General features: G+C 39.3%; 2 protein-coding genes and 1 pseudogene across 2 annotated transcripts; 1 reads left to right on the top strand and 2 right to left on the bottom strand.

Annotated features, from left to right (window-relative positions):
• The first annotated feature begins 11 nt into the window (after positions 1-11).
• On the top strand, positions 12-14,872 carry LOC148917640 (uncharacterized; annotated as a pseudogene).
• A 766-nt stretch (positions 14,873-15,638) lies between these two features.
• LOC148917639 (uncharacterized) lies at positions 15,639-16,109 on the bottom strand. The gene has a single exon (XM_089049889.1). It carries the CDS (start codon positions 16,107-16,109, stop codon positions 15,639-15,641), a length of 471 nt encoding a protein of 156 aa, XP_088906015.1.
• A 130-nt stretch (positions 16,110-16,239) lies between these two features.
• LOC148917638 (uncharacterized) lies at positions 16,240-17,121 on the bottom strand. Its single transcript, XM_089049888.1, has 3 exons — positions 17,019-17,121; positions 16,947-16,969; positions 16,240-16,755 (listed from the first exon to the last, which is right to left on the bottom strand). The coding sequence occupies exons 1-3, from the start codon at positions 17,119-17,121 to the stop codon at positions 16,240-16,242; spliced, it is 642 nt and encodes a 213-aa protein (XP_088906014.1).
• Between the last annotated feature and the right edge of the window lie 9,310 nt (positions 17,122-26,431).

The raw sequence follows: 26,431 nt of genomic DNA, 5'->3' as shown, positions 1-26,431 counted from the left end.
AAGAAGTAGGGATGGATGATAATGATTTAGGCGATATTAGAATTGATCCTTATGAGTTTAAGTTATATACTTTGAAAGCAAAACATGGGATGAGTAATGTTTGTTTTACAGAATTATTGATACTTCAAGGAGATTTGCTTCCAGAAGGAAATCCACTACCTTCCTCTATGTATGAGGCCAAAAAGATGTTGTCTGCTTTAGGGATGAGTTATGAGAAAATCCACGCATGTCCCAATAACTGCATCTTGTATAGGAAGGATTATGAAGATTCAACTAACTATCCTACATGTGGTGTCTCAAGGTGGAAGGAAGGCAAAGATTCAATCTTGAAAGAGGGTGTGCCAGCGAAGGTGGTGTGGTATTTTCCTCCCATTCCAAGGTTTAAAAGGATGTTTCAATCACATAAGACAGCTAAGAGTTTGACTTGGCATGCTGCTAGAAAATCAGTTGACAGTCAAATGTCTTATCAAAGATTCCCCGTCTTGGAAACTTGTTGATGATAAATGACCCGAGTTTGGTAAAGAGCCGAGAAACTTGAGATTGACTCTCTCATCTGATGGATTTAATCCCCACAGTTCTTTAAGTAGCATATATAGTTGTTGGCCAGTTATTTTAGTTACATATAATCTCCCACCATGGCTATGCATGAAACAGAAGTTCATGATGTTGACCTTATTGATTTCCAGTCCTAAACAACCTGGAAATGATATAGACGTCTACTTAGAGCCTTTGATTGATGATTTAAAATCTTTGTGGGATGGGATTAGAGGAGTGTATGATGCACATATAGGAGAATACTTTACACTCATAGGTGTATTATTGTTGACAGTTAATGATTTTCCTGCCTATGGGAACTTATCTGGTTATGTTGTTAAAGGATATAAAGCTTGTCCAATATGCGGCGATGATACATCTAGTCACAGGTTTAAAAAAGACCACAAAATTTGTTACATTGGGCATAGAAAATGGTTACCAATCAATTATCCATATCGGAGGCAGCGTGTAGCTTTTAATGGGAAACCTGAATATGGCACGCCTCCCGAGCCATTAAATGGAGAAGAAGTGTTGCACATTGTTGAAGATATTAATTACATATGGGGCTCTAAAAATGGGGGAAGTGTTGGTGAGAATGATGGTGACAGAGTTTGTTGGAAAAAAAAATCAAAGTTCTTTGATCTCGAGTATTGGAAATACCTTCATGTGATGCATGTCCTAGATGTTACGCATATTGAGAAGAATGTTTGTGATAGCATCATTGGTACATTGCTGGAGATCCTTGAAAAAAATAAAGATGGGATTGCTGCTCGGTTAGATTTATTGAACATGGGGGTCAAAACTGATTTGCAACCCAAGTATGGACAAAGACGTACTCGCTTGCCTCCAGGGCCTTGGAATTTGTCAAGAGCAGAGAAGAGAGTGGTTTGCAATTCTTTTTATGGTATGAAGGTCCCTGACGGTTATTGTACAAATATAAAAAATATTGTATCTTTAAAAGATTCAAGACTTTTTGGACTTAAATTTCATGATTGTCATACCTTGATGCAACAATTGCTCCTTGTGACAATTCTTTCTGTTTTGGAGAAGCATGCAAGGTATGTAATAACTCAATTGTTCTTCTTCTTCAATGGTATATGTGCAAAGACGGTGGATGTTTCCAAGCTAGATAAGTTGGAAGATGTAGTAGTTACTTTGTGTTTGCTTGAGAAGTACTTTCCCCCTTCATTCTTTGATATCATGGTTCATCTAGTAGTACATCTTGTCAGAGAAGTTTGTCTATGTGGCCCAATATATTTTAGATGGATGTATCCGTTTGAAAGGTATATGAAAGTGCTAAAAGGGTATGTTCAGAATCATACTCGTCCGGAAGGTTGCATTGCTGAGCGGTATATAGCTAAAGAAGCTGTAGAGCTTTGCACCGAACATTTATCTGAAGTTAATACTGAGTTGGAGTGCCTTCAAGTCAGAAGATGGGAGTTTCGAAGCCATTATCAAGTTCGCAGTAAGCTTAGTTGATCGGGACTTGTTAAACCAGGCATATTTATTTGTCTTGGAGAATACGGAGGAAGTCCTGCCTTATATCGAGTACGTATGACTTTTATTTTTCATATGGAGCCATTTTAAACATTATTATTCCTTATATTTATCTTATATACAAGGAATCATAATGCTTGACTTTTTGGTGTCAATGTCGGGAACATATGATCCACATCAAGACCACTTATCCAAAATTTAGAAAGAGAATAAAGTGGCTGCAAGATAAGCACAATTGCACTTTCATTCAATGGCTCCAGTTTAAGGTATATATATGTTATTGAATGACATGCATCAACTTTTAAGTTTCTTCCATTCTATATGTTAGATTGAATTAAGGTATATATGATTAATTTGCAGGGTTTATTTCTTCCAAGGCACAAGATGACGTGCGAACTGTCCAAAATAGTAGAGTTTATTTACTTGCACATACTATGCAAGTTACACCCTATTGTCTCCAGTATGGGGTTTTATGGTGTTATTCAAGAAATTTGGGATATTGACTACCAAAAGTTTAGAATCCCAGTCTTTAGGTGTGATTGGATAGATAACACTTCGGGCCTTGTAGTCAACGAACTTGGATTTACCCTTGTAGATCTGAGTAAAATTGGACATAGGAATGACCAATTTGTTATGGCTTCTCAAGTCAAACAAGTATTTTATGTTGACGACCCAATGCATCGTGGTTGGTCGGTAGTGTTATCAATGCCTAATAGAGAATATAATGATGTTATTGGTGATGATGTGCTAGGTGATACTAGAATTGAGTGTGAGCCATTTACTAGAGGGATACCAAATGTTGACACATTTGATGACCTAGTGGGTGAGTTTGGGAATGAAAATATTAGAGATGGATGTGAAGATATATGGATTGATTGATTGTTGTAATGTATGACCTTAGTTATTCAGTTAATTGTATGACATTAATTAATAATTTTGTACAACATTTTAATTCTTATCACATTTTCATTATGCAGGCTTTGGGCAAGACAAATCAAAAATTTAAAAAGCTTGGTTAAAGCTGTAAAGTACGACGGTCAGGGATAAAAATTGGAAACACATGCGTCTAAGATAAAAACAACGTCGGGTTTCAAAAGGCAACAGATCGTAAAACAAAAAAAACAGACATCTAAAAAAAAATCAAGATGGTTTGCTTAAAATAAACCGTCATCTAAACCTCAAAACAAAGGCCTTTCAGTTCAATTAACTGTCGTGACAAATGTTCTGCACGTTTGCTAGTCTATAACAACTGATGTCTCCACGCATACATACGTCACGGTAGGTCAAACAAGCGACTTTTAAAAGGACAACCACGTCATCATGTAATAAGAACCGACGTGGTAAGTAATTACAACGTCAAGCAGGTGGATCTCTAGACGTAGTGAAGTAATTAACCACGTCCTTTATTTTAAAGCAACAGACATTGAATCTATAATCCACGGCGGTTATGTTTCTATCCACGCCTTAAATACTATTTATAACGCCATCCCTTGAGATAAACCAATGTGGGGAAGAGTTTTGTACGTCGATATTGAGTAATATTCTGTCATTTTAAATATTTTAGACGTCGGTTATTTAGAAAAAGTGACGTCTACCTCTGTTAAAGGGCCTTCTTTATTCTATTTAAACGACGATTCTCGAAAAAAACAGACGTGTCAATGAGTTAACACGACGGTTTGTATTATAGTTCGCGACGTGGATAAATACATAAGCGTCTATGATGCCTGGTGCAGGATGTAGTTATTTTATTTTACGACAGTTATTGAAAGACAAATGACATGTAATACTCTTTAAATGTTTGTTGGTTTGTGCGTACGTCGTTGTTTATGGTTCACACGTTGGTTTTTTTTAAAGTTTAACGTTGTAAATATTAACCACGACGGTTTCTAGCTTATCCAAGTCTTTTTCCCTTCATTTAGAGATGTGGATAATTATCTATACGTCGGTTCTCCTTTGGATCATGACATGTAATAGTCTTTAGACGTCTCCTTTTTCATAAAACCGTCGTCTAATGTTGTCAGAGATTTCATTTTAGGCTAATTATATAGTAATTACACATTGGTTAGTAATAAATATGGACGTTGAATTCCTTAACAACGTCGGTTATTAACCGTCGTTGTTGATAATACAAAAGATGGCAGTCGATTTCATAATGGTTGGAAAACCTTATATACGACGGTGGTTTCCCGTCGTCTATTTCGATTTTTGTAGTAATGACATTGGTCACACTTCATTACCTCTTTTGATTAGTTACCAATACCCCCAAACTTATTTCTTTTCAACACTTGGCTCTTTACCTTATATATATCGCTCATTGAGAGAAGAATAAACATATCAGTTTAAACCCTAATTACTTTTGAGTTCTCTCTCTCTCTCTCTCTAGCAAAGCTTGTATTGGTAGGCCTCAGCGGCAATAAGAATCACTACTACGTTTCACTATTTGCGCGACGAAATATTGCGCGACGAAGAACAACTCGTCGGTGCAAACCATACTTGCGCGACGAAAACAACTATTCGTCGGCAATCCATCAAAATTTGCGCCACCAAACTTTTCGTCAAGAAATGTATAAGCTTACAAAACAATTTTTCGTCGCGCAAAACAAAGTTAAAAAGCGGGGAATTTTTTAGCGCCAAACATTTGGCGCGACGAAATATCGCCGCTAAAGGCAACATTGCGCGACGGCAACTCCTCCACGCGTACAAAAAGGACAAAGCCCCTCATTTTAGCGACGGAAAGACGCTTCGCCGCAGAAGAGAACAAGAGATATTTTATTTTTGGCGCCAAAATGACCCGTGGATATTTTTTTGCACGACGAATTACATTTCATCGAGTAGTTCAACGCTTACGCGATTTAATATCTTGTTTTATGCGACGGAATTTTGTTTGCGCTACAATTTTGCGCGACGGAAAGTTCCAAACGCGTTGAAAGTTAGATGTCGGCAGGTGTTTGCTGACGTAAAAATGGGTTTGCGCGATTTAATGATTTGGCTTTTATGACGAGTTTGCTTACTTAATAAGTATGTTCGCCGCGCAAAGTCCTTCTTCTTCATTTAGAATCAGATTGCAAAGGCGGTAACGCAAAACAAAGCATTCGGGCCTCGCTTCTCTCAACCTCGGCTACGGGATTTCAATACTGATTGGGTAAGTATTTTTCACATTAGTTTAAAAGTATTAATTTGGTTCGTATTTGCTACAGTTTTTTAATTTGTTTTCGTTAGGATATTTGTAATTAGCGATTGGTGGAGAACGATTGAGAAGGTATTTTATTTGTTTTATATATGTTTAAAATGTTCTTGTGAAGTTATATTTATATGGGAGTTTCACTAAAACACCCAAAATGGGGTTGAAATTATAAAAACCCAAACACTATTTAAACATATAAACACACCAAAACTCATCATTACACACATTCAAAACTCCATTTATAAACACACCCAAAAAGTTGACTTTGGGGTTGATTTTGGGTGTGTTTCTATGTTTAAATAGTGCTTGGGTTTTTTTATAAATACATGTCCAGGATTGGGTTTATTTATAAATTTGTATATTTATATTATGTTGTGCGTAACGTAGTACAATCTGTTATGATGTACGGTTAATTGAAATTAACTTCGTGCTTTTATTTTTATGTTTAGTAACACTTAGTTTCCCGCTCGAGATTAGTTGATTGTGCATGGATGCGTAATGCATGATCATGTCCAATTAATTCTTGAATTGTCCTATTATTTGGACAGTTTGGTAATGTATATGTTGTCACGCATCTATGGCTACAGGATTAGGTTTCGACAGATATTTTCGTTGTCATCTCGGTACGCTCGGTGGCATAGGTATTTATACCATGGCCACCTCAAGAATCAGAGCGTAGATGTCTGCTAAATTCATCCACGCCAAATCTAATCTCATGTAGTCGAGGTTACGTGGCAGGAGTATGCATTCCGAATGGGATAGGACTTACCGAGGCATATGGTGACATTATAACTTCGTATGAAGTTGTTGTGATTGTTGTGTTGTGATTCTCGTTTCGTGAATTGGATGTAAGGTGGATACAAAACCCAACAGATGCGCAGATTAATACTTGGATGGAATCGAGGATTTTATTGAGTTTGCACGAGACACAACCCGGGTGCAACTAGAATCCGTTGTCCTTGTAGGAGGTGCAACAACACGCTATGGGAGACAATTGAAAATGTTGGATTTCATTTAGTAAGGAATGGAATGATTGAGACATATAGCATTTGGAACCTTCACGGGGAACAATTAGAGCATGCTTCGTCTTCAAATGCTACAAGAGTGGACAATGTTCAACCTATTGTGGATGCTAATGATGAAGTCATGGATATTATACAGGATGTTTTTCCATTTGCATCGACCAACATGAATCAAGAAGAGCAAGATGATGTGCCTACACCAATAGACAATGCGGAGTTTGAACAATATGAGAAATTGTTAAAAAATGCCAACCAAGAGTTATACCCGGTGCGAGAGCTTTTCCGCTCACGCCATTGTGGAGCTAATGCACGGAAAATAAAGTATCGTATGTCTAACCTGTGTTTCGATTACTTTTTGGGAGTTTTCAAGAGAATGCCCGACGGACAATTGTTTGCAAAGACCATAAACAAAGCGCATAAGGTGTTGAATGGTCTTGGATTGTTATGAAAAAATTCATGCTTGCAAAAACAATTGCATGTTATTCTACAAAGAGCATGAATCGTTGGATACATGTCCTATATGCAATGAGTCGAGGTTCAAGATGACATCTCAGAATAGGACGACTAAGATCCCACAAAAAGTCATGTTATTTGCCCTCAAACCTAGGTTGCAAATGATTGTATATGTCGACGCATACTGCCACAGACATGAGATGGCATCAGAAAACGTAGACGATGATGTGATGCAGCATCCGCAGATGGGAGGCATGGAAAGAGTTCGATCGAACGCCCCGAGTTTGTCTGCTGATCCCCGAAATGTTAGATTGGGACTTGCCACCGACGGATTCAACTGCATGGGGTTCTAAACCAACACCACAAAGACTTGGCCGATTGATTCCCATATAATTTGCCGCCTTGGAAATGCATGAAAAAAGAATACATGATGATGACTGTTTTGATAACTGAGGATCCTGGGAGGTCAATCGATGTTTACTTAAGGCCGCCGTTGATGAGTCAAGGATTTCGGACAAACGGTGTTCGCACGCATTTATAAATCAATCGAAGATGTTCACTTTATGGCAGCAGCGCTATGTGGATCTGAATGATTTCCCAGCATATGCAATGGTTTCTGGGTGGAGCACAAAAGGTTATATGGCATGTCCTGTATGCAAGGAAGATGTAACTTCTGGTTGGCATGCTGGAAAAGTTTGTTACCTTGGTCATCGGAGATGGTTGCCATGGGACCATGAGTGGAGGGAAAAAGATAAAGAGTTCGACGGGAACACTGAAGGCCGCTTAGACCCAGAGAATGGTCCGTGATGAGATATTGACCAGCTTAACTGGGCTTGATTTTGCTCTTCGGGAAAATAGCTTAGTCGACGTACCTTCTACACATATGAACTGACGCACAAGCCTATGTTTTTTGAGCTCCTATATTGGTCGAAACTAAAATTGAGGCACAATCTAGATGTGATGCATGTTGAGAAAAATGTATTCGACACATTGGTGGGCACGATTCTAGATATCGAGGGGAAGACAAAGGACACGATCAAAGCTCGCCTTGATTTGGAAAGAATGGGCATACGTAAGGGGTTTATGGATGAATAGGACAATGATAAAGTTAGAAGGATCTTGCATTCTTTCTATGAAACCGAATGACAAGAAAGAGTTTCTAAAGTTTGTATCACAAGAAAGTTTCTCGATGGGTATGCTTCTAATATCGCACGCTGTGTGAATGTTGACGGGTAAATTTATCGACTTAAAAGCCATGACTGCCATGTGTTTATGCAACGCCTACTTCCTGTTGGTATTCGACACCTATTGCCGGAAGATGTAGTGAAGCCAATCATTTTGTTGTCCAGATTTTTTTCCCAACTGACGGCGAAAACTTTGCGAAAAACGGACATGTTTCAGTTGCGCCATGACATTGTCCAAGTCCTATGCAAGTTTGAGATGATATTTCCTCCAGCTTTCTTCACAAGTATGATGCACGTGATGGTTCACTTGCCAGAAGAGGCATTACTTGCTGGTCCTGTCAACTATCGCTGGATGTATCCAATAGAAAGGTATATAATCCTTATCATTTGTGTATGCATCATTATCACATGCTTGCTAATTTCAATCATATCGTTTTATTTTGGCAGGCTTCTCGGAGAGCTGAAAAAAAGTGTACGCAACAGGGCGAACATGGCCCAAGGATCAATCGAGAGGCTTGGGTTCAATATGAGTCGCTTACTTTCATGGAATGTATTTAAAAGATGTAGAGACGGTTTTCAATCGCCTCAGCGCAATCATGATGGAGGTATGAGAAATGAAAACTTTCTGTTTTTGCCCAAAGCGCACGACCCTTCGGAGATCCCGGACGCGGAGAGTCGCTTTTCTAGAAATGACATGGAGGTAGCGATTGGTTCAGATCGAACAATTGTGATGAGATCATGGGATACTTATATGAGCATGAAGAGATGATGAAGCGAGAACATCCATCACATTTGGCTGCCTGTAAACACCGTGAATTGTTTCCACAATGGTTTTGGATTCTGTAAGTTATCAGTGTTTGTTATTTGAGAAATATAAATGTTTTTTCATAAATTTTGTCAGACTAACAAATGAATGGTTTTGTATAATATTAGGTGAATAAGTTGAAATCATCGAATTCCCCAACTTACAGTGATGAGTTATATAACTTACGCGTTCGGCCCGATTCGCGCTGAATTGTTCTCGGGTTGTAATGTCAACGGTGTCAAATTTTTGGCCGAAGCACGAGATGACAAGTTGTGTACGCAAAACAGCGGTGTCCATGTCCTAGGTGGAGGCGAAAGTACGGACATTGATTTCTATGGCAAACTCACAACTGTCGTGCAATTGCTTTACAAAGATCGATACCAAGTGATCATGTTTAAGTGTCGATGGTTTGACACCAACCCAAATAGGCCGGGAAGTGTTAAAATCGATCATGGCTTACTATCCGTGAACATGAACAGTAACTTGGTATGATGACGACTTTATATTTTGGCAAACATGGCAACACAAATTGTGTATCTAGATGACCCTAAAGCCGAAGGTTGGAACGTTGTTCAAAAGATGGATCACAGGAACGTGTATGCTATACCAGAACTAGACCCAACTGACAACAACGTCAACAATGTAGCTGACCAACGTTTAGAATCTTCAATGGAAAATGATGCGGAAACACTTCGAGATACTAATGTTATACAAGAGCCATTTCAAATACAAGGAGTGTCTTCAATCGAAATACCGATTCACTCAATTACAATTGACCTCGGTGATCTTCCACGATATGATGTTGCAGTTTGTCTTGCAACGACGATGATGTAGTTATAGAGGAGGCGGAGGAGGAGGAGGAGGAAGAGGATTGGGAGACCGAAAGTGATGATAGCAACGATAACGAAAGTTATTATAGTTCAGATGATGAATGATTAATTTTTTTTGTAATTTTATTATGTTAGTGGACATATTTTGTGTAATGCAAATGTTTTCATATATGTACTTGTTATATCCAAACATTATATATGATACCAAGTGAAACATTATTAAAATAATTGTAGTTATAAACCATTGGTAAATAAATATAGCCAACTAATTTGTATCATAAAGTTTAAATTTATTTTCACAAAAACTTTTACAAAATGAAAACCATATAACCGAAAAAATGAATACAAAGAACATAAGATTATCAACAATCCTTCCATTCTCAAATCGAAAGAAAATAGAATAAATCATACTTTCATACAATTAATTATATGTAATGATGAATACTTCAGATTAATAATATGTGAATGCAATAATCTTATGCGATTTAAAGCATAATTGTCGCAAGCAATTTTTTGCTACGGATAACGATATGTCGCAAGATATTCTATCATTTGCGCGACAATAATATCGCGCTAAGTGCCTTTAGCGCGATTTAACGAACAATGACTGCCGCAAACATATACATATATATATTTCTGAAATATACACACGATATAGTTGAAATTGACGATCAAGTAGTTCACGTATTCACATAGGTTGAATAAAGATAGCTGTAAAAATCATCAAAATCGAGTCAAAATAACCGTAAATCATGACTTTTCGCTTATAACCGCCAAACGCTTTGTCCTTACGCATTTGAGCTCAATGTTTTTTTTTTCATTTTTGACGATAAGATCTCAAGTATAAACAAACATATTTGACGGCTAGATTATCAAACTAGTTTCTAGAATACGATTCCATAAAAACACAATATTCATAAAATCAATAATTTCTTTATACATTCCTTCACTCTAACATAAGATTATGTGATGTCTTGTACTGTAAATATCTGAAATTGAAGATCGAATTACATCTCTGTATTCATATAGGGTCAAGAACCGCAGCTGTAAAAATTTTAAAGATCGAGTTAAAATCACCGTTGAATCGAGACAATTTGTTTAGAATCCGTCGAAACATTTTGTCCCGTTACTCAATCTCTGAATGTTCATTCATTATGATTTTTGACGTATACGATCTTGAACTATGAAAAAAGAAGATTGTCGGTTGGATCATTGAAACTAGTTCAGAGTTCGGCTTAGGGCTTAGGTACGTGTTTTAGGTTTAGGTACTAGGTAGGTTTTGCGCGACGAACATAATCCCATTCGTCGCAAGCAAAATCAATAAAAAATTCTCCTCCCTCGCCTCCAACACTTAGTGAAATTTTTTGGCAAAGCGCTTTGCGCGACTTAATATATGCCCATTCGTCACGCAAAATCAATAAAAATTCTCCTCCCCGCCTCCAACACTTAGTGAAATCTTTGGCAAAGTTAGCTTATGCGCGATTTAATATGTGCCTATTCGTCACAAGAAAATCAATAAAAATTCCTCCTCCCCGCTCCAACACTTAGTGAAATTTTTTTGGCAAAGCCGCTTTGCGCGATTTAATATGTGCCCATTCGTCGCAAGAAAATCAATAAAAAAATTTCATCCTCTCCGCTTCCAACACTTGGTTAAATTTTTTTGGCAAAGCCAAATTGCGCGACTAACTCAGGTCCACCGTCACAAGAAAATTTTTTGGCAATAGCAGCATGCGCGATTTAATACGCATTCGTCGCTAACTCTCATTGCATTGCTTTTCCCACGCAAAATCAAATCCCAAAATTTTGGGCGGCCGATATATGGCGCGCGACGACACTAGTTGTTTCGCCGCAAGGTATATCTTTCACAACTTTGCGCCGACGAAATCATGTTTTTAAGTCGCGCAAAGGTCAAATTTTTATAATGTTGCGCGACGAAAGTTTACTTTTGGCGTCGCGCAAAGGTTATTTTAATGAACTTTGCGCGACGGATATCTGTATTCGCGCGCAAAGTCGAATAAGTTTTCTGAAAATCGCGATCTTCTCCTTCTTCCCCAATTTCTCAAACGGAACCCTAAACCTCCATTTCTCTCCGCCGTGACTCAGCCCCTACTCCGCCTAAATCGACTCCCGCCACGCCACCTCGAACCTGTGAGCTTCCGCCGCCCATCCCGCCGCCGTGAATTGCTCGCTTAGGCCGACTCTTCGCCGCTGTTCTTCTCCTCCGGCACCAACCGCAATTGAGGTATGCTTTCGGGCTATTTTTCATGTTCTAGCTGATGGTTGTGTAGGATTTGATTGATTGTGTGCATAGGGTAGTCAATTTGAAACCCTAGGTTTCGGCCGTTTTGAAATTGAAATTCGCCACTGGCCCGCTTTCGGGTAGGTCCGAGAACAAAAGTGCCTCCAATTGATGTTTTAAACCTAGGGTAGGAACCTTGCCCCTTAATTTGTAGGATTTCCCGGGGATTGTTATCGCTAGGCACCCACGCCACGCCGGGCGCTGCGGTGGTGGCGCTGGCATCCGGGCATAGGGCATTTTGTCCCAAGTGCAAACATTTCATTGTCACGAGCGCGTAGGTGTGCTCGGATTGGAATTTGGTTATCGTTTGAGTGTCGAACGGTTCAACTCATTGTAATTTTAGGTTTGATATGTTCGACCGCTTGATCGAAATGAAACTCACGTATGTGGTACCATGTATTTATAGGATCGTTTAGGAATCGACGGATTGTGGATCGGAGTCCCGGATACTCCAAAATCGCAAACCATACTGACATTGTATGTGCTACATTGATTAATGAAATTGTGCAGATGTCGACTTGATTAGACGTCGAGGGCGGTGACGGCTACACCGAAGTTCGAGCTCTCGCTCACCGTATCACCGCCATCGCCCAAAGATCGATGGAGCAGACTGCGTAGCTGATCCTGGGGGATCCCAGGCGGCTGCATCATCATCTTCTTCGGTGGTGCAGCCTCTTAGCGCTTAGGCGGCGACACCGGCCCGCTACCACCACCGACACCACATCCATCGATCGATCGGTGCCTCGGGGCACCTACAGGTAATACCCTTCCCCTTTCATTTTTTTAACATTTTTTTAATTGGGAATTTTATGGTTCAATTTGATTGTATATGTAACAATATTGTCATATCCCTTTGCAGCCAAGAGGAACACCCGAGGGCCGTGTCGGCAGCTGAAGACGGCGAAGGTCACCCGGGTGACCAACAGTCATCGATCAAGCATCGGATATGACGAGCGCCATCGGGCTGCACCGACGGCGGACTTGCATAGCTCCTTGGCCCACGACATTGGGCACTGTCGTTCGGACCCATTGCCCGATGCAATGGAAGTCTTGGAAGGTCATACCTGACGAGATCAAGATGCAAGTTCGCGGCCAGTTGTCGGTATTTTTCCTATCTTTTAATTATTTTTCTTTCAAACTTTATATATTTCTATTACTTAATGTATGTAATCAATTTATTGCAGACGAAACTACGACTTAGAGGACATCAACGAGGAGACTTTGGCGTACGTCAACAGACTCTTCGGTGAGAGGTACAAGCAGTGGAAGAGCGACTTGCACCACCATTTCCAGGCGTTTGATGATCCGCAAGTCGCTCTTCAGGAGGGTTGCCCGAAGGAGCTTGAGGGGCGGGAGGATAGTTGGGCGTGGCTCTGCGCTCATTTTCAGGCGCCCGATTATGTGGTATTTTTTTAATAATATTTGTTTAATGTTTATTTTATTTTTTATATCTCATTATTATTTAATTTATTTATAGTTCAATTATTACGTTTTATTTTTTGTATAACAGAATAAAGCCCAAGTGAATAAGGGCAATAGGAAGAAGAAGACTCTTCTTCACCATTCCGGCCTAGGCCCTTCTCATATAGGATGGATGCACGGCGTGTAAGAATAATATAATTTATATTTAATTTTTAATACGTCATTATTATTAATTTCTTGTTCATACTAATATTTTTCATCTCTTGTTCAATTATAGTCGAAATTCAGAGATCGACGCCTTTGGTGACGCTTTATGTTCGACCTGGGAATGAGTTGGCCGAGTCCCTTCATGTAAGTATTATGTATTTTTAATTCTTATGTTACACTTTCAATTTATATGCATTTTTGAATTTATATTTTATGTAATGTTAAACATTTACGACGATGGTGGAGAGGAGCCAGCTTGGTTCTTCAAGAGTCCGCCTCCCAACTTCCTCCCGAGACTGATCGAGTCCAGGATCCTCCGCATAATGCCGATTTCAGATTTTGACGCAGACGCTGGATCGACTCTCGGGAGGAGGCCGAACGATTGTAGGGGGATGGGGAATGCCCGAGAGAGGGAACCTCGACCGCGTCATCGCCGCAGCAAACAATGTGATCGCTTGACATCGCCGCTGCCGAGCTTAAGGGTCGATGTCGGTGATTCGCAGCCTCGCACCGTCCGCATTCCAATCCCGAATTTTGCGCGCCGACTCCGAGCCCGCCCACCCCGAGCATCCTCAAGACACCACGGCCCCTGCAGACACCCATACCTCCGAGCCGCATGTGGCAGATGACCAAGTAGATTTCGGAACATTATTTGATTAGTTTTTTATTTTTATAATTACTTTTACAATTTGTATACATTTATTTTATTTTATATAATAGATGTTTTCTTTACGATTAATTTTTTTTATTGTAATTTCATTTTAATTAAAAACCAAATTTATTTTTTTACAAAATTAAAAATCAAATAATAATAAATTTTTTAATAATATATATTGCTTATGATTTAAACGTAAATCGTCACGCAAAAACATTTAAATAACAAATCGACAAATATATTTTAATCTTGCCCGACGAGTAATTTCGCTATGCGAAGATGTATGCGCGATTTAATAAGATGTCGCGCAAGGTTCATAGCTCAATGACGCGACGACAATTCCGTCAAGAAGTTTGGCGACGACATCGCTTCGTCGCAAGAAATATTTGTGCGACGGACAATGAGGTCGCCCCAAATGTTTTTTGAAACAAAGTTGTTATAATGAGCGAAATTGCGCGACGAATGACATTTGTTCGTCGCGCAAATCCTTTCTTCACGAACTTTGCGCGACGGATCGTGCGCGATTTAAACTTCACAAGATAATGATGTGCGATTAAAATTTTTTTTGCGCGACGAATATCCTTTCGTCGCGCAAAGACTAAAATGTAGTAGTGAATAACACGAACAACCTTTGAGGTTTTAAATTATTTTCACAATTTGTTGATTTTTTGTCGAAAGATTAATATGTGTATTTTAATTTTTTAGATTGTAGCTACAGCTGATATAGCCCAGAATGTAGATGCATCCCTGAATTTGTCAGGCCTTGAAAATGGTAGTTAGATGAGTAAAAATGCTACCCATTAGAGCAAGTGCAGCACTAGGGCCTTGCCCTAGCAATGCCCACCTACAACAAGCACTAAACCCAGCCCGAGCAAGGCATGGGACCCACTAGCGTGATGTTAGCACTGACCCACCAACCCACATAGCCCAATGGCAACAAGCCATGTGGCTTCTCCTGGAGCCTCAAATCAAAAAGTCTTGCCCAATCCAAAGGCTGAAAAAAAATATCAAACAATTTTAAAAAAAATATAAAAAAAAATTTTGAAATTTTTTCTATAAATACCTACCAATTATTCACTTTCCATACTAAATCTTCATATATAAATTCATCTCCTTCCAATATTTTTCACTTTCTACACCAAATTTTCTACTACAAAATTCTATTTGTGCAAAAATACAAATGGTTTCTTCCATCGAAGCCGGAGGGTCGTGGACAAACATTCGAAGAGGTCAAATCTAGGCAACAAGGTAAAAAAGATTAGTTACCGTTTTATTCAATTTAATGTCATTTTTAATATATATTTCTTGAATTTCCAATTTCATTTCTTGCCCATAGTCGGTTCCAGTGGTGCATTCCGTGTCAGAAATAATGGCACTATTACGTCATCCGAAGGAAAATACTCCCACATGCAAGGGCGGAGCTGGAATTTATGTGTTGGGGGGCCAATATATAAACCAAACAAGACATTAAAAAAATTCAAATTTTCAACCTTAACAATGTTTGGAAAAATTAAAGGCAAAAAATAATTGTTTATTCAATTAGGTATCAAAATAACACTCGTTGTTCTTTCATATCTCGAAAACCATCTATGATTGAGTCAACGCTAAACTTTTCTGCAATTTCCCTTTCGATGTACATAATCAAAGAGTCTGTGAGAAATTCGTCTTCCATCTTGTTATGGAGCTTAGTTTTTACTATACGCATAACAGAAAATGATTGCTCTGTAGTTGCTGTAGAAACAGGAAGAGTAAGCACAAGAACAACCACTCTATAAACAAGTGGATATGTCGTTGATCTTCTAGTCATTACCATCCATTGAGATAGATCAGAAATTGTTGACAAGTTTTTGAACTCTGGAAGTCTAACGACGCCACTCTCAAAATGTCGAAGTTGTCTTCTCAAACCTATCTTCTCATGATCTTCAAAGTCTTGTGGATAGAACTTATCTACCAATTGACAAATATCATCAATCCTAAAAGATTTATTCACTTCACGAGGATCCAAAGCCGACCCCATAATAAGCAGCTATGTTGTTTGATCACTAAATCTGCTATTTAATTCTTGAAGTTGAGAATCTATTGTAGCATAAAAAATATCTATCATATAATAATGCTTAATCGTAAAATCATCTTGTTGATGGCTAGCTCTACACTCGCCTTGCAACATAACGAGCATTCATATCTAGGATATCTATGTTCCATGCTTCACAAAAAGAATTCACCTTGGTAAGCAAAGAATCCCATCCATCATCTCTTAATTCTTGGATGAGTGCTTTAGTGGAAGAAACAAGATTCATGGCATTTATGATGTCTTGGGATTGACATTGCAAAGCTTGACAAAGATCATTAGTGATCTCCATAAGTTCTTTCATAAGATGTAAGATAAAGATAAATTCATATGAAGTCATTGCCTCATAAGCTGCATCAGCATCTCCTCGTTGAGAATAAGTAGTTCCGTTATCAATTATATTAATTAGAACTATGCATGTTGCACTAAACATATTTACCAAGCTAGTAATTGATTTCAAATGAGAACCCCAACGAGTATCACCAGCATGTTGTAAGGTGCCAATTTGGTTCATTCCTTTCCCAGTCTTAAGCTCATCAATTGCAATCATGTGCTCAATTTCAGCAGCTTGAGCATTTTTCAGTTCATCATTACGCTTGCATGAAGCACCAACAATATTGACAATAGAAGTCAATTTAGTGAAAAAGTGGTGAACATGAATAACTTCTCTTGATGATGCAATTAATGCCAATTGTAATCAATGTGCTAAACAATGAACATAGTAAGCATATGGGCAATCATTCAAAATCAAAGCTTGTAACCCATTCCATTCACCTCGCATGTTACTTGCACCATCATATCCTTGTCCTCTAATATTTTGAATATTTAGTGAATTATGAGACAATATAGAGTATATACCTTTTTCCAGAGTTAATGCCTCAGTGTCTGACACATGAACAAGCCCAAAAAAGCGCTCCTGAATAAGACCTTCTTTGTCAACAAATCGCAACACTATAGCCATTTGCTCTCTTTGGATTCATCATGTGCTTCATCAACAATTATACAAAACTTTGATTCCCCAATTTCTTCATAGATTGCTTTCTTCACTTTAGTTGAAAAAACATGTAAAATTTCTTTTTGGATCTGTGGTGATGTGTAAAAGGCATTTTTGGGAGCTTTATCTAAGATAACTCCAACAACTTTTTCATTATATGCAGCCAATATTTCTAACATTTGAAGAAAATTTTCACGATTGATTGAATTCTTTTTTTCATCATGGCCTCTAGAAGCACATCCTTGGAATGCAAGCCACCTGACTGCTTCAATTGTTGCCTTAAGTCGTAGTCGATTGTCTGCAATTTGTTGGGAAGAATAATTCTCAACGATTTCTGTATATGCTGGGATTGATTCATCAAATCCAAACATGATATTTCAGCAATCTTATGGGGGGAGTTAGGATCTTTCCCCTCGTAATTTAGAAAAGAACAATTTTTTCATCTCTAACTTTCTTCTAACTTTGAAATCCCTCAAGAGTGAAAGCATTTTTTACAGAATGTCCAGATGGTTTGTTAAAAAGATAGCACGGTAGACAAAAAGCTGCATCTTTCACAGGTGAATATTCTAACCACAAAGGAAATAATTTGAACCATGAACTTTGAAAGCTACGCTAATGAGTTAATGATCCAGATTTTGGATACTTGGAAAGTATAGGTTGGTATGGACCGACATTAATGTAAGCTCGTCGAATTTCGTCACGCTTGATTAACAGGATAATTCCATATTTGCGGACGTAGCCTCGGGTCGCGCCTAAAATACTAATATCAACTTCATTATCAGTAGTCTCAATTCTTGGAGATCCAGAACGATTTTCATACGCTATTGTCTCAATATTATAATCAGGTACAGATGAGGTAACTTCAATATGTTTTATTTTGAAAAATCCATCAATTTTAGGTTGTTTCTTCATCTACAAACCAATTACAAATTTTATTAAGGACATGATAAATTATACCACAAACCAAAATAAAAAAATAAAATCATATTCTATGCATAGAACATATACAAATATATTCTCATAAAAAGTAAATAAACAAAGGAAAAAAAATATATGACTATGTAAAGTTATCTAACCTGGAATTAGAAATTCTGAAGTAGGAGGTTGGAGAGCAAACAACCAAATTCAATATTTTCTTTTGTTGTGTGCGGCTGCTTTGAACTAAGTTCATGTTGCTTTATATAGGAACAAAAATTAAAATCTCAATCCTTTTTTATTTGGGTAAAAGTCTATTTCCTATTTGATAAAGGAAATTTTTTGAAACTTTATTTGATTGGCTGTTTTAATTTTTTTTATTAATATATTGATGGACATGAGATTCTACTTTTTAAAAAACCAAAATTATGGCGTGAGGATAGAAACATTCACAACCTTCAGTCAAGTGGCAAGTGGTTATTATTATATATATTTAATTGGAAAGAGAAACACATCTTGAGGGGGCCATAAGCAAAATTATCATATTTACTTTCTAAAATCTGTAGGAACAGAAGACCACAAATCAAATATTATGAAACTTTTGGGGGGGCCAGGCCCCTTCAGCCCTCATATACCTCCAAACTCGCCCACATCATGATCCGTGGAACCGCTTCTCGCCAATGGTTGAGTCGCCCTTATACTCGATTGTGTCGAACTATGAGGATCGGGAGTATTTTAATTGTATGATGAGTGAGTAGGTATTTCAATTGTATGATGAGTGAGATGTGAATTTTATAATAAATATGGACACGTGGCAACCGAAAATCTTATCCAAAAATTTAATTTGAAAATTTATCCGAAAATGTTATCTGAATTTTCAGGTGAGAATTTTATAATAAATATTGACACGTGGCAATTGAAAATCTTATCCGAAAAGCTCATCAAAATTAATGGTTTAAGTATAAAAATAGAAAATAAATTAAAGTGAATAGTAATTACTCTCGCCATTGCCTTTTGGGTGGAACCAAAGAAGACAAGGTTGCCACTATTCACATAAATAGTGAAAAACTTTGTCTTACCTTTGCCTTACCCTTACCCTTTGGGGTTAAGTGTGCCGTACAAGTTAGCTGGAGACCTTAATAACAATATTAATTACCTTATCGCTTGACTGAATATTGGTACAACGTAAGTTGATAAGCATTGACATCAAGACTGAATTTTTGGATATACTCGATAAACACTGCATGCATGGACCCAACATTGACTTGAACCAAGCTATTACCCTCTCTCTCTCTCTCTCTCTCTCTCTCTCTCCACCGAAGCATGTATTGGTATGCCTCAGCAATAAGAATTACACCAACAACCTTTGAGATTTTAAATTGGTTTAACAAAATTCTTTTTCTTTTTTTTTTTGTCAAAAAATTAATGATTTTATTTATAAAAAAAATTCCTTCAAATGACAAAGTTTGCCCCCAGTATTATATTGCAATACATTCATCATTTGCATAAAGTTTCATTGAGTGGACTAGTTTCAAATGGGATGGGTTGTGTCTACATGGTTACAAGAGTTTTTTTTCAAGACTACATGGATATTTGAAATGTTTTAAAAAAAAAAAAAATGTAGCTACAACTGATATAGCCCAGAATGTAGATGCATCCCTGAATATGTCAGGCCTTAAACATATGGTAGTTAGATGAGTAAAAATGCTACCCATTATACATTGGTGGAGACCTTAATTACAATATAAATTACTTATCACTTGACTGAATATTGGTACAACATAAGTTGATAAGCTTAAACGTCAAGACTGAATTATTGGACATACACGAGAAACACGTTGTTTTGCCTTCGACATTGCATGCATCATGCACGTACCCAACATTGACTTGAACCAAGCTATATATCTCTCTCTCTAAATTGTTTTAACAAAATTCTTTTTCGTTGATTTTTCGTCTAAAAATTAATGATTTTATTTATAAAAAAATTTATTCAAATGACAAAATTTGCCCCTAATATTATATTGCAAATACATTCAATAAGGTGAATTTTGTCATTTGCATAAAGTTTCATTGAGTGACTGGTTTCAAATGGGATGGGTTGAGATTTTTTTTTCAAGACTACATGGATATTTGAAATGTTATAAAAATAAAAATTAAAAATTGTCGCTACACCCCATACAGCCCAGAATGTAAATGCGTCCCTTGATATGTCAAGTCTCTTGAAATTGGTGGTTAGATGAGTAAAAATGCTACTCATTATACATTGGTGTTGGTTGCGTGTGTTGTACAAGTTAGCTGGAGATAGGCCTCATCATTTGGCTGTGGGCTCATGGGTCGATGGGGCCCGCCTGCCCATTGGAAAAAGCCTGCCCGCCCGCTATGGGCTTTGAGATGGTCTCGCCCGCCTTTAGGCCTGGGCTAGACTTGGGCTTGTCAAGTCTGGTCTGCCCTATAGGCCTCACCCAATTAAGCCCAAGAAAGCCCGACCCGCCCACCCATAAAAGCCCGGCCTTAGGCCTGCATACATATATAATTATGTATAAATAAGAGTTTAGGATTAGGATTATATCACTTAAATCACATATATAATTTGTTTCATTTCATTTACTTTTCTTTACTCATTCCTAGTTTATAATTGGATGATTAGCACATTAATTTGTGTCAATTATTAATACAACAATTATATATATATAAATAAGATGAACAATATATCATATCACTAAATATAATCATATCACGAACATAATCGTACTACTACCACCAAATATAATCATGTTTTTCTTGAACACATCACCAAACATTTACATATTTATTTATACCATCCTTTAAAAAAATATATCCTTTTGATACTTATTATTTTTTAAAACGTATTACAATCTAATTATGTAATAACCTCAAAAATAATCTTTGTTTTATTATGTTTGTGGAAAATCTTATTAAGTTGTGTGACTTTATTGGGTACTTTATGAATTTGGTTTGATGAAAATATTGGAATTAAGTGAGTTTAATCTCAAAATATGTGAAAAGAAGATTATCTCTTAAATTAATTAATTGAACCAGTTTATCTAGCCAATTAATTAATTGGGATAAATATCTTAATTAATGAGATATTATCTTTATTTAATGAGATAATACCATTAATTTAGATATTATCCTAATAAAGAGAAGATAATATCATTAATTCAGATATTATCTTCATAAAAAGAGATAATATCATTTAATTCAGATATTATCTTCAATAAAGAGAAGATAATATCATTAAATAAGATATTATCTAAGTCCGACTCGATCCCAACGAATTTGGGTAGAGAATAAACTCAGCATATTTTCTATTTAAACCCTAGCCCCGAGGCTCCTATAATAAACTACTTCATTCATCATTCAAGGTACATCTAAACCTACTCCTAAACCCAAGAAAAATACCTGAAGCTCTCTCTTCCTCTCCATTCTCCATATTTTCTCCACACGACTCAGCTACACACACGGCTCCGCCCGCCCGCCCGGTTCACACCATACATATAACTCCGTACCATTTGCTTAGCTATTGTTTTCCTACAAACACTTGAACTAACTTAGGCATCGAAGGGCCTTTGGCCAACACCCCTAGGTGTGGTCTGTTACTCCAATCTTTTTTACAGGAATTGAGAAAGAGAGAGAAGGAAGATCGAAGGTTGAAGGATCTAGAAGCGAATATTCTCCCGCGAGATTATTTGCACAAATAGTATGTTGATAATTAATTTGACCATATTTATCTCTAGTAATAATCTGACATAATTATCTCGTTAACATAGTATGTTGATAAATAATTTTAAAAATTATGAAATTTTAAATTTTCAAAAAAAGTCTGCTAAAGAATGCAGTCTCCTTTCTTCCCTTTTTTACCCTTTTCTCATTTTTACCCTTTTTTCTTCCGGAGAGCATTGAATGCAGCTCCTTTCTTCCTTTCAAGAGTTTTCTCTCTCCTCTTATTCTTCAGATCAACTATGTTATGAAGTTGAAACAACCATTTCTCACAGAAAAAGCAAAGGGACAAAACTGGGTTTTTTTATTTGACACTATTGTTTGTGCAAATAATCTCACGGGAGAATATTCGCTTCTAGATCCTTCAACCTTCGATCTTCCTTCTCTCTCTTCCTCAATTCCTGTAAAATGATTGAGTAAATAGACCACACCCGGGGGGTGTTGGCCAAAGGCCTTCCGATGCCTAAGTTAGTTCGAGTGTTTGTAGAAAAATAATAGCTAAGCAAAGGGTACAGAGTAGTGTTTATGTAGGGTGTGAACCGGGTGGCCGGAGCTGTGAGTAGTGGCCGGAGCCGTGTGGAGAAAATATGGAGAGTGGAGAGGGAGAAAGAGCTTCGGGTATTTTTCTCGGGTATAAGGAGTAGGTTTAGATGTACCTTGAATGATGAATGAAGTACTCTATTTATAGGAGCCTCGGGGCTAGGGTTTCGTAGAGATCAAGTCGGACTTAGATAATATCTGATTTAATGATATTATCTTCTCTTTATTGAAGATAATATTTGAATTAAACGATATTATCTCTTTTTATGAAAATAATATCTGAATTAATGATATTATCTTCTCTTTATTATGATAATATCTTAATTAATGGTATTATCTCATTAAATAAAGATAATATCCCATTAATTAAGATATTTATCCCAATTAATTAATTGGCCGATAAACTGTTCACCAATTAATTTAAGAGATAATCTTCTTTTCCATGTGGCGCCCTCGATTGGAGACGGAAATATTTGTTTCTACAAATGCCCTCACCTGCATGGCGCTGTGTGGCATGTAGGAGATGAAATTATTTTTTCGGCTCTCCAACTGTTCGGGATTTTTGTAGATCGGATTACTAATTGGCGAGGCTTCAATCGTTCTGGAGTTGGATTCCCAATAGGAATGAGCTTATGGATTCTTCTGACCTGAGTTGTCCAACTTGTACAAATACAGGGCTTCTCTTCACTCTTTCTTACATTGCAAACTTAACTTCTCTACTTTCTAGCTTGAGAAAGATCTTGGAGAATTTTGTACTGCTTGTCGAAGAGAGGAGTTGCCGTGCATCCCAAGGTGTTGAGCACGATATTTTTCTTCGCTTCTTTTCGAGGCAAGGACCACTGGTGACATCGTGACGGCAAATAAGAAGGTTAGAGCGAGAGTGGCCGCTAGTTGTCGCTGAGCGAGTATCGAAAAAAGACAATGGTCCGCCCTTGCTAAGAATGTCGAGGGATGAGCAGAATGGTCTTGATCCCGATTATCCGCCGCTAGATAGGAGGAGTGTTCTCGCTCACTGGCTGCGGGCATGTTTAGCCTACGTCCAAGACATGTAGATGAGAGGGCCTGTGCCCTACGCTCGCAGACGGTCGATGTGTGTGGCCCGCTTAGCCTACGCCCGAGACGGTCGATGCGATGGTGTGACCTGCTTGGCTTACGCCCAAAGACGTGTCGATGATAGTGGCCTGCTTGGGCTGGCGTCCAAAGACATGTCGATGTGTGTGACCTGCTTGGCCTACGCCCGAGACGGTCGGCGATAGTGGCCTCGCTTGGTCTACGCCCGCAGACGTGTCGATATGTGTGACCCGCTTGACCGGCGTCCAAAGACGGTCGGCGATAGTGGCTCGCGGCCTACGCCCGCAGACGGTCGCATGTGTGACCCGCTTGGCCTACGCCCAAAACGCGGCGTGTGTGACCTGCTTGGCCTACGCCCTAAGACGTGTCGGCGATAGTGGCCCGCTTGGCCTACGCTCGAGACGTGTCGGCGAGAGTGACCCGCTTGGCCTACGTCCGAAGTGTCAATGAGTGTGGCCCGCTTGGCCTACGCCCGAGACGTGTCGATAAGAGTGGCCCATTTGGCCTACGCCCGAGACGATCGATGTGTGTGACCCGCTTGTCCTACGCCCGCAGACGTGTCGTTGAGAGTGGCCCGTTTGGCCTACGTCCCGTAAACGTGTCGATTGCTTTTGTGAATACTTCATTGGAAAGAAAAGCTTGAACTTGTATTGATGTCTGTGTGACTACATTGCTTTATCGAACAAAAAAGATGAGTGCATGAGTAACATCAAAAGTAACTTGTCTTCAATGGAGGTGAGGAAGGCTTGGTCGCCTGCTTAGAGCCGAGCTGATAAGTGAAGAGCTTCATGGATAGTACCCTTGGAGGTGATGGGTATTTCATTGTCTTAGAACTTCCTTCCATTGAAAGATGAAGAAAGGTTCGTCTTCCACAACTTGGTAGCTAGTGACGGCTTAGGAGACTGAAGTCGCCTGCTTGATCTTTCTTTGCCCCCGGTGGTCGGGCCTGGGCTTTTGAGTCAGCCAGGATCGTGTTGATCCATAAGACATTTTTCGTGGAGGTTCATCGTTAGTCTGCGTCACAATCCTTGATTTGCTCGGATAGCCCTCCTTGCGATGAATTCCATGCAATGGCCGCCTCGACTAGATCTTCAAGGTGCCTTTTCCAAGCCGGCGTCGTTTATGTAATAACCATGCCCTTCATGGAATGTGCAGTATCTACTAGTATCCTTCTTGGTTGGGTTTCTTTAAAGGTGATGGTTTCTTCAACCAAGGCATGTCTTTACTTGGGCCAGATCCGTGTATCGGATAGTGAACTTGGTGTAGCTCACGCCAAGCACCTTCCGAGGTCCGTGATCCGCGCTTGCCGCTCTTCTTGGCTTGCTCGCCAACTACTTGATCAGCCTTCTTCGTGGCATCCGGTCGCCATCCCATAATACGTAGTGCTCACAGCGAAGACTTCTACCGTTGTTTGGCGAGGATAAATGGTCAGCTATCGATACAGCATATTCGCTTGACAACCCCCTCTTGAAGGCAGAGGACGCAATTTGGTCATCACATCCTACAATGTTTGCCCTCTCCGCTTTGAACCTCTTGATGTAGTCTCGCAGGATTCATTGACATCTTGTGCAGGTTGAATAGATGGTCAGGATTCTTCTTGATTAACCGATAAGAAGTGTATTTTTAGTGAAGATATAAGCAAGCTCCTTGAAGTCTGATCGACCCGGATGGCGGTGTGTGGAACCAGCCCCGAGCCGCCTTGCAAAGTCATCGCAAACACCTTGCATTAGCACGTCTTCGACTTTGTAGAGGATCATAAGGCTCTTAAAATGCTTCAGATGGCTTTTGGGATCGGAATCGCTTTGAAGCATGTAAAAGAGGGCGTTGAGAATCGCTTTCGGGAGCAGCCGCTCAATTTCGACGGTGAAAGGTGATGAGTTTGCTCGCTACCTCAACACGAGTGCATCTTCAAATTTCCACCAACCTTTAAGTCTCAAGTCGGTTATTCACAAGCTTTTCAACGCCTTCCGCACATGGCTAGTCGGTCACGCTGATGACCTTTATGATTTGGGTGAGACCGAGTAACTTCCTCGCTGGTTTGCAAGGGCTGATCTTCTCGGCCGCGGCTGCTAGGCGGCGCGGTTGGTGACCATGCTTATGCAGTGAATTTTCTGAACTTGGCGATGAGAATTGGTTCTTCTAGAGCGGCCGCTGGAGTGCCTTTCTTCACGGCCTTCATTGTGCGGGTTACTGTTGACCTCCTTGGGGCCTAGCCTTCGTGAATATTTCTCGAGCGGGTAGCGGAGCACCTCTTCATGATCTCGACAGGCGATTGTCGCTTGACCTCCCGGGAACCTAGCCTTTCATGAACATTTCGCCCAGCGCAAACGCCAAGTCGTGGGCCGAGTCTTTCTCGCACGCTGCTTTTGTGTGTGGCTTGCGATGCTTGTGACATGACGCATGTTGATCACGCTTGTTGTCCTCTCCTTGTCCGCCCATTCCGCCGACCGCTTGGTACCCATCGAGCTGCCGATAGGTGCGTTCATCCATCATTCTCTCTTCGCCCGGTTGTCCAAGGTCAAGGTTTTGAACCAAGTTTATTTGGTAGAGAAGCTGCCTCATCAGATTGGTTTGGTCGTCCCATCCTCTGACCTAGCTGGTTAACTCTCATATTAAGATCTGCTTGACTTCGTGGATCGGGAGGAGAGAAGTGTGTGGAGCCCAATTGCACATGGGCTAGGGTTTCATTGGATGTGTATGGAGGAGCATGCATCGAGCGTGGAGGCAATGGAGGGAATGCTTGAAGTTACTCCAAGACCGGGCCTAAGTCAGTGGTGGTAACGAGCCCACCTTGATGGGAGGTTCCACCATGCTCGGTGGCGGTGCCACGGAGGTTGCTAGATCCGACCGCAGTCGTAAGCAAAGGGTACGAAGTGGGCGAGTGTTTATGTAGAATGTGAACCGGGCGGCCGGAGCCGTGTGTGGTGGCCGGAGCCGTGTGGAGAAAATATGGAGAGTGGAGAGGGAGAAAGAGCTTCGGGTATTTTTCTCGGGTATAAGGAGTAGGTTT

This window comes from Prunus mume, linkage group LG4 (assembly GCF_029339155.1).
Source record: "Prunus mume cultivar Tortuosa linkage group LG4, ASM2933915v1, whole genome shotgun sequence".
Classification (NCBI taxonomy): domain Eukaryota; kingdom Viridiplantae; phylum Streptophyta; class Magnoliopsida; order Rosales; family Rosaceae; genus Prunus; species Prunus mume.
Note: the sequence above shows the minus strand (reverse complement) of the source record. Positions and strands in the feature narration are given on the sequence as shown.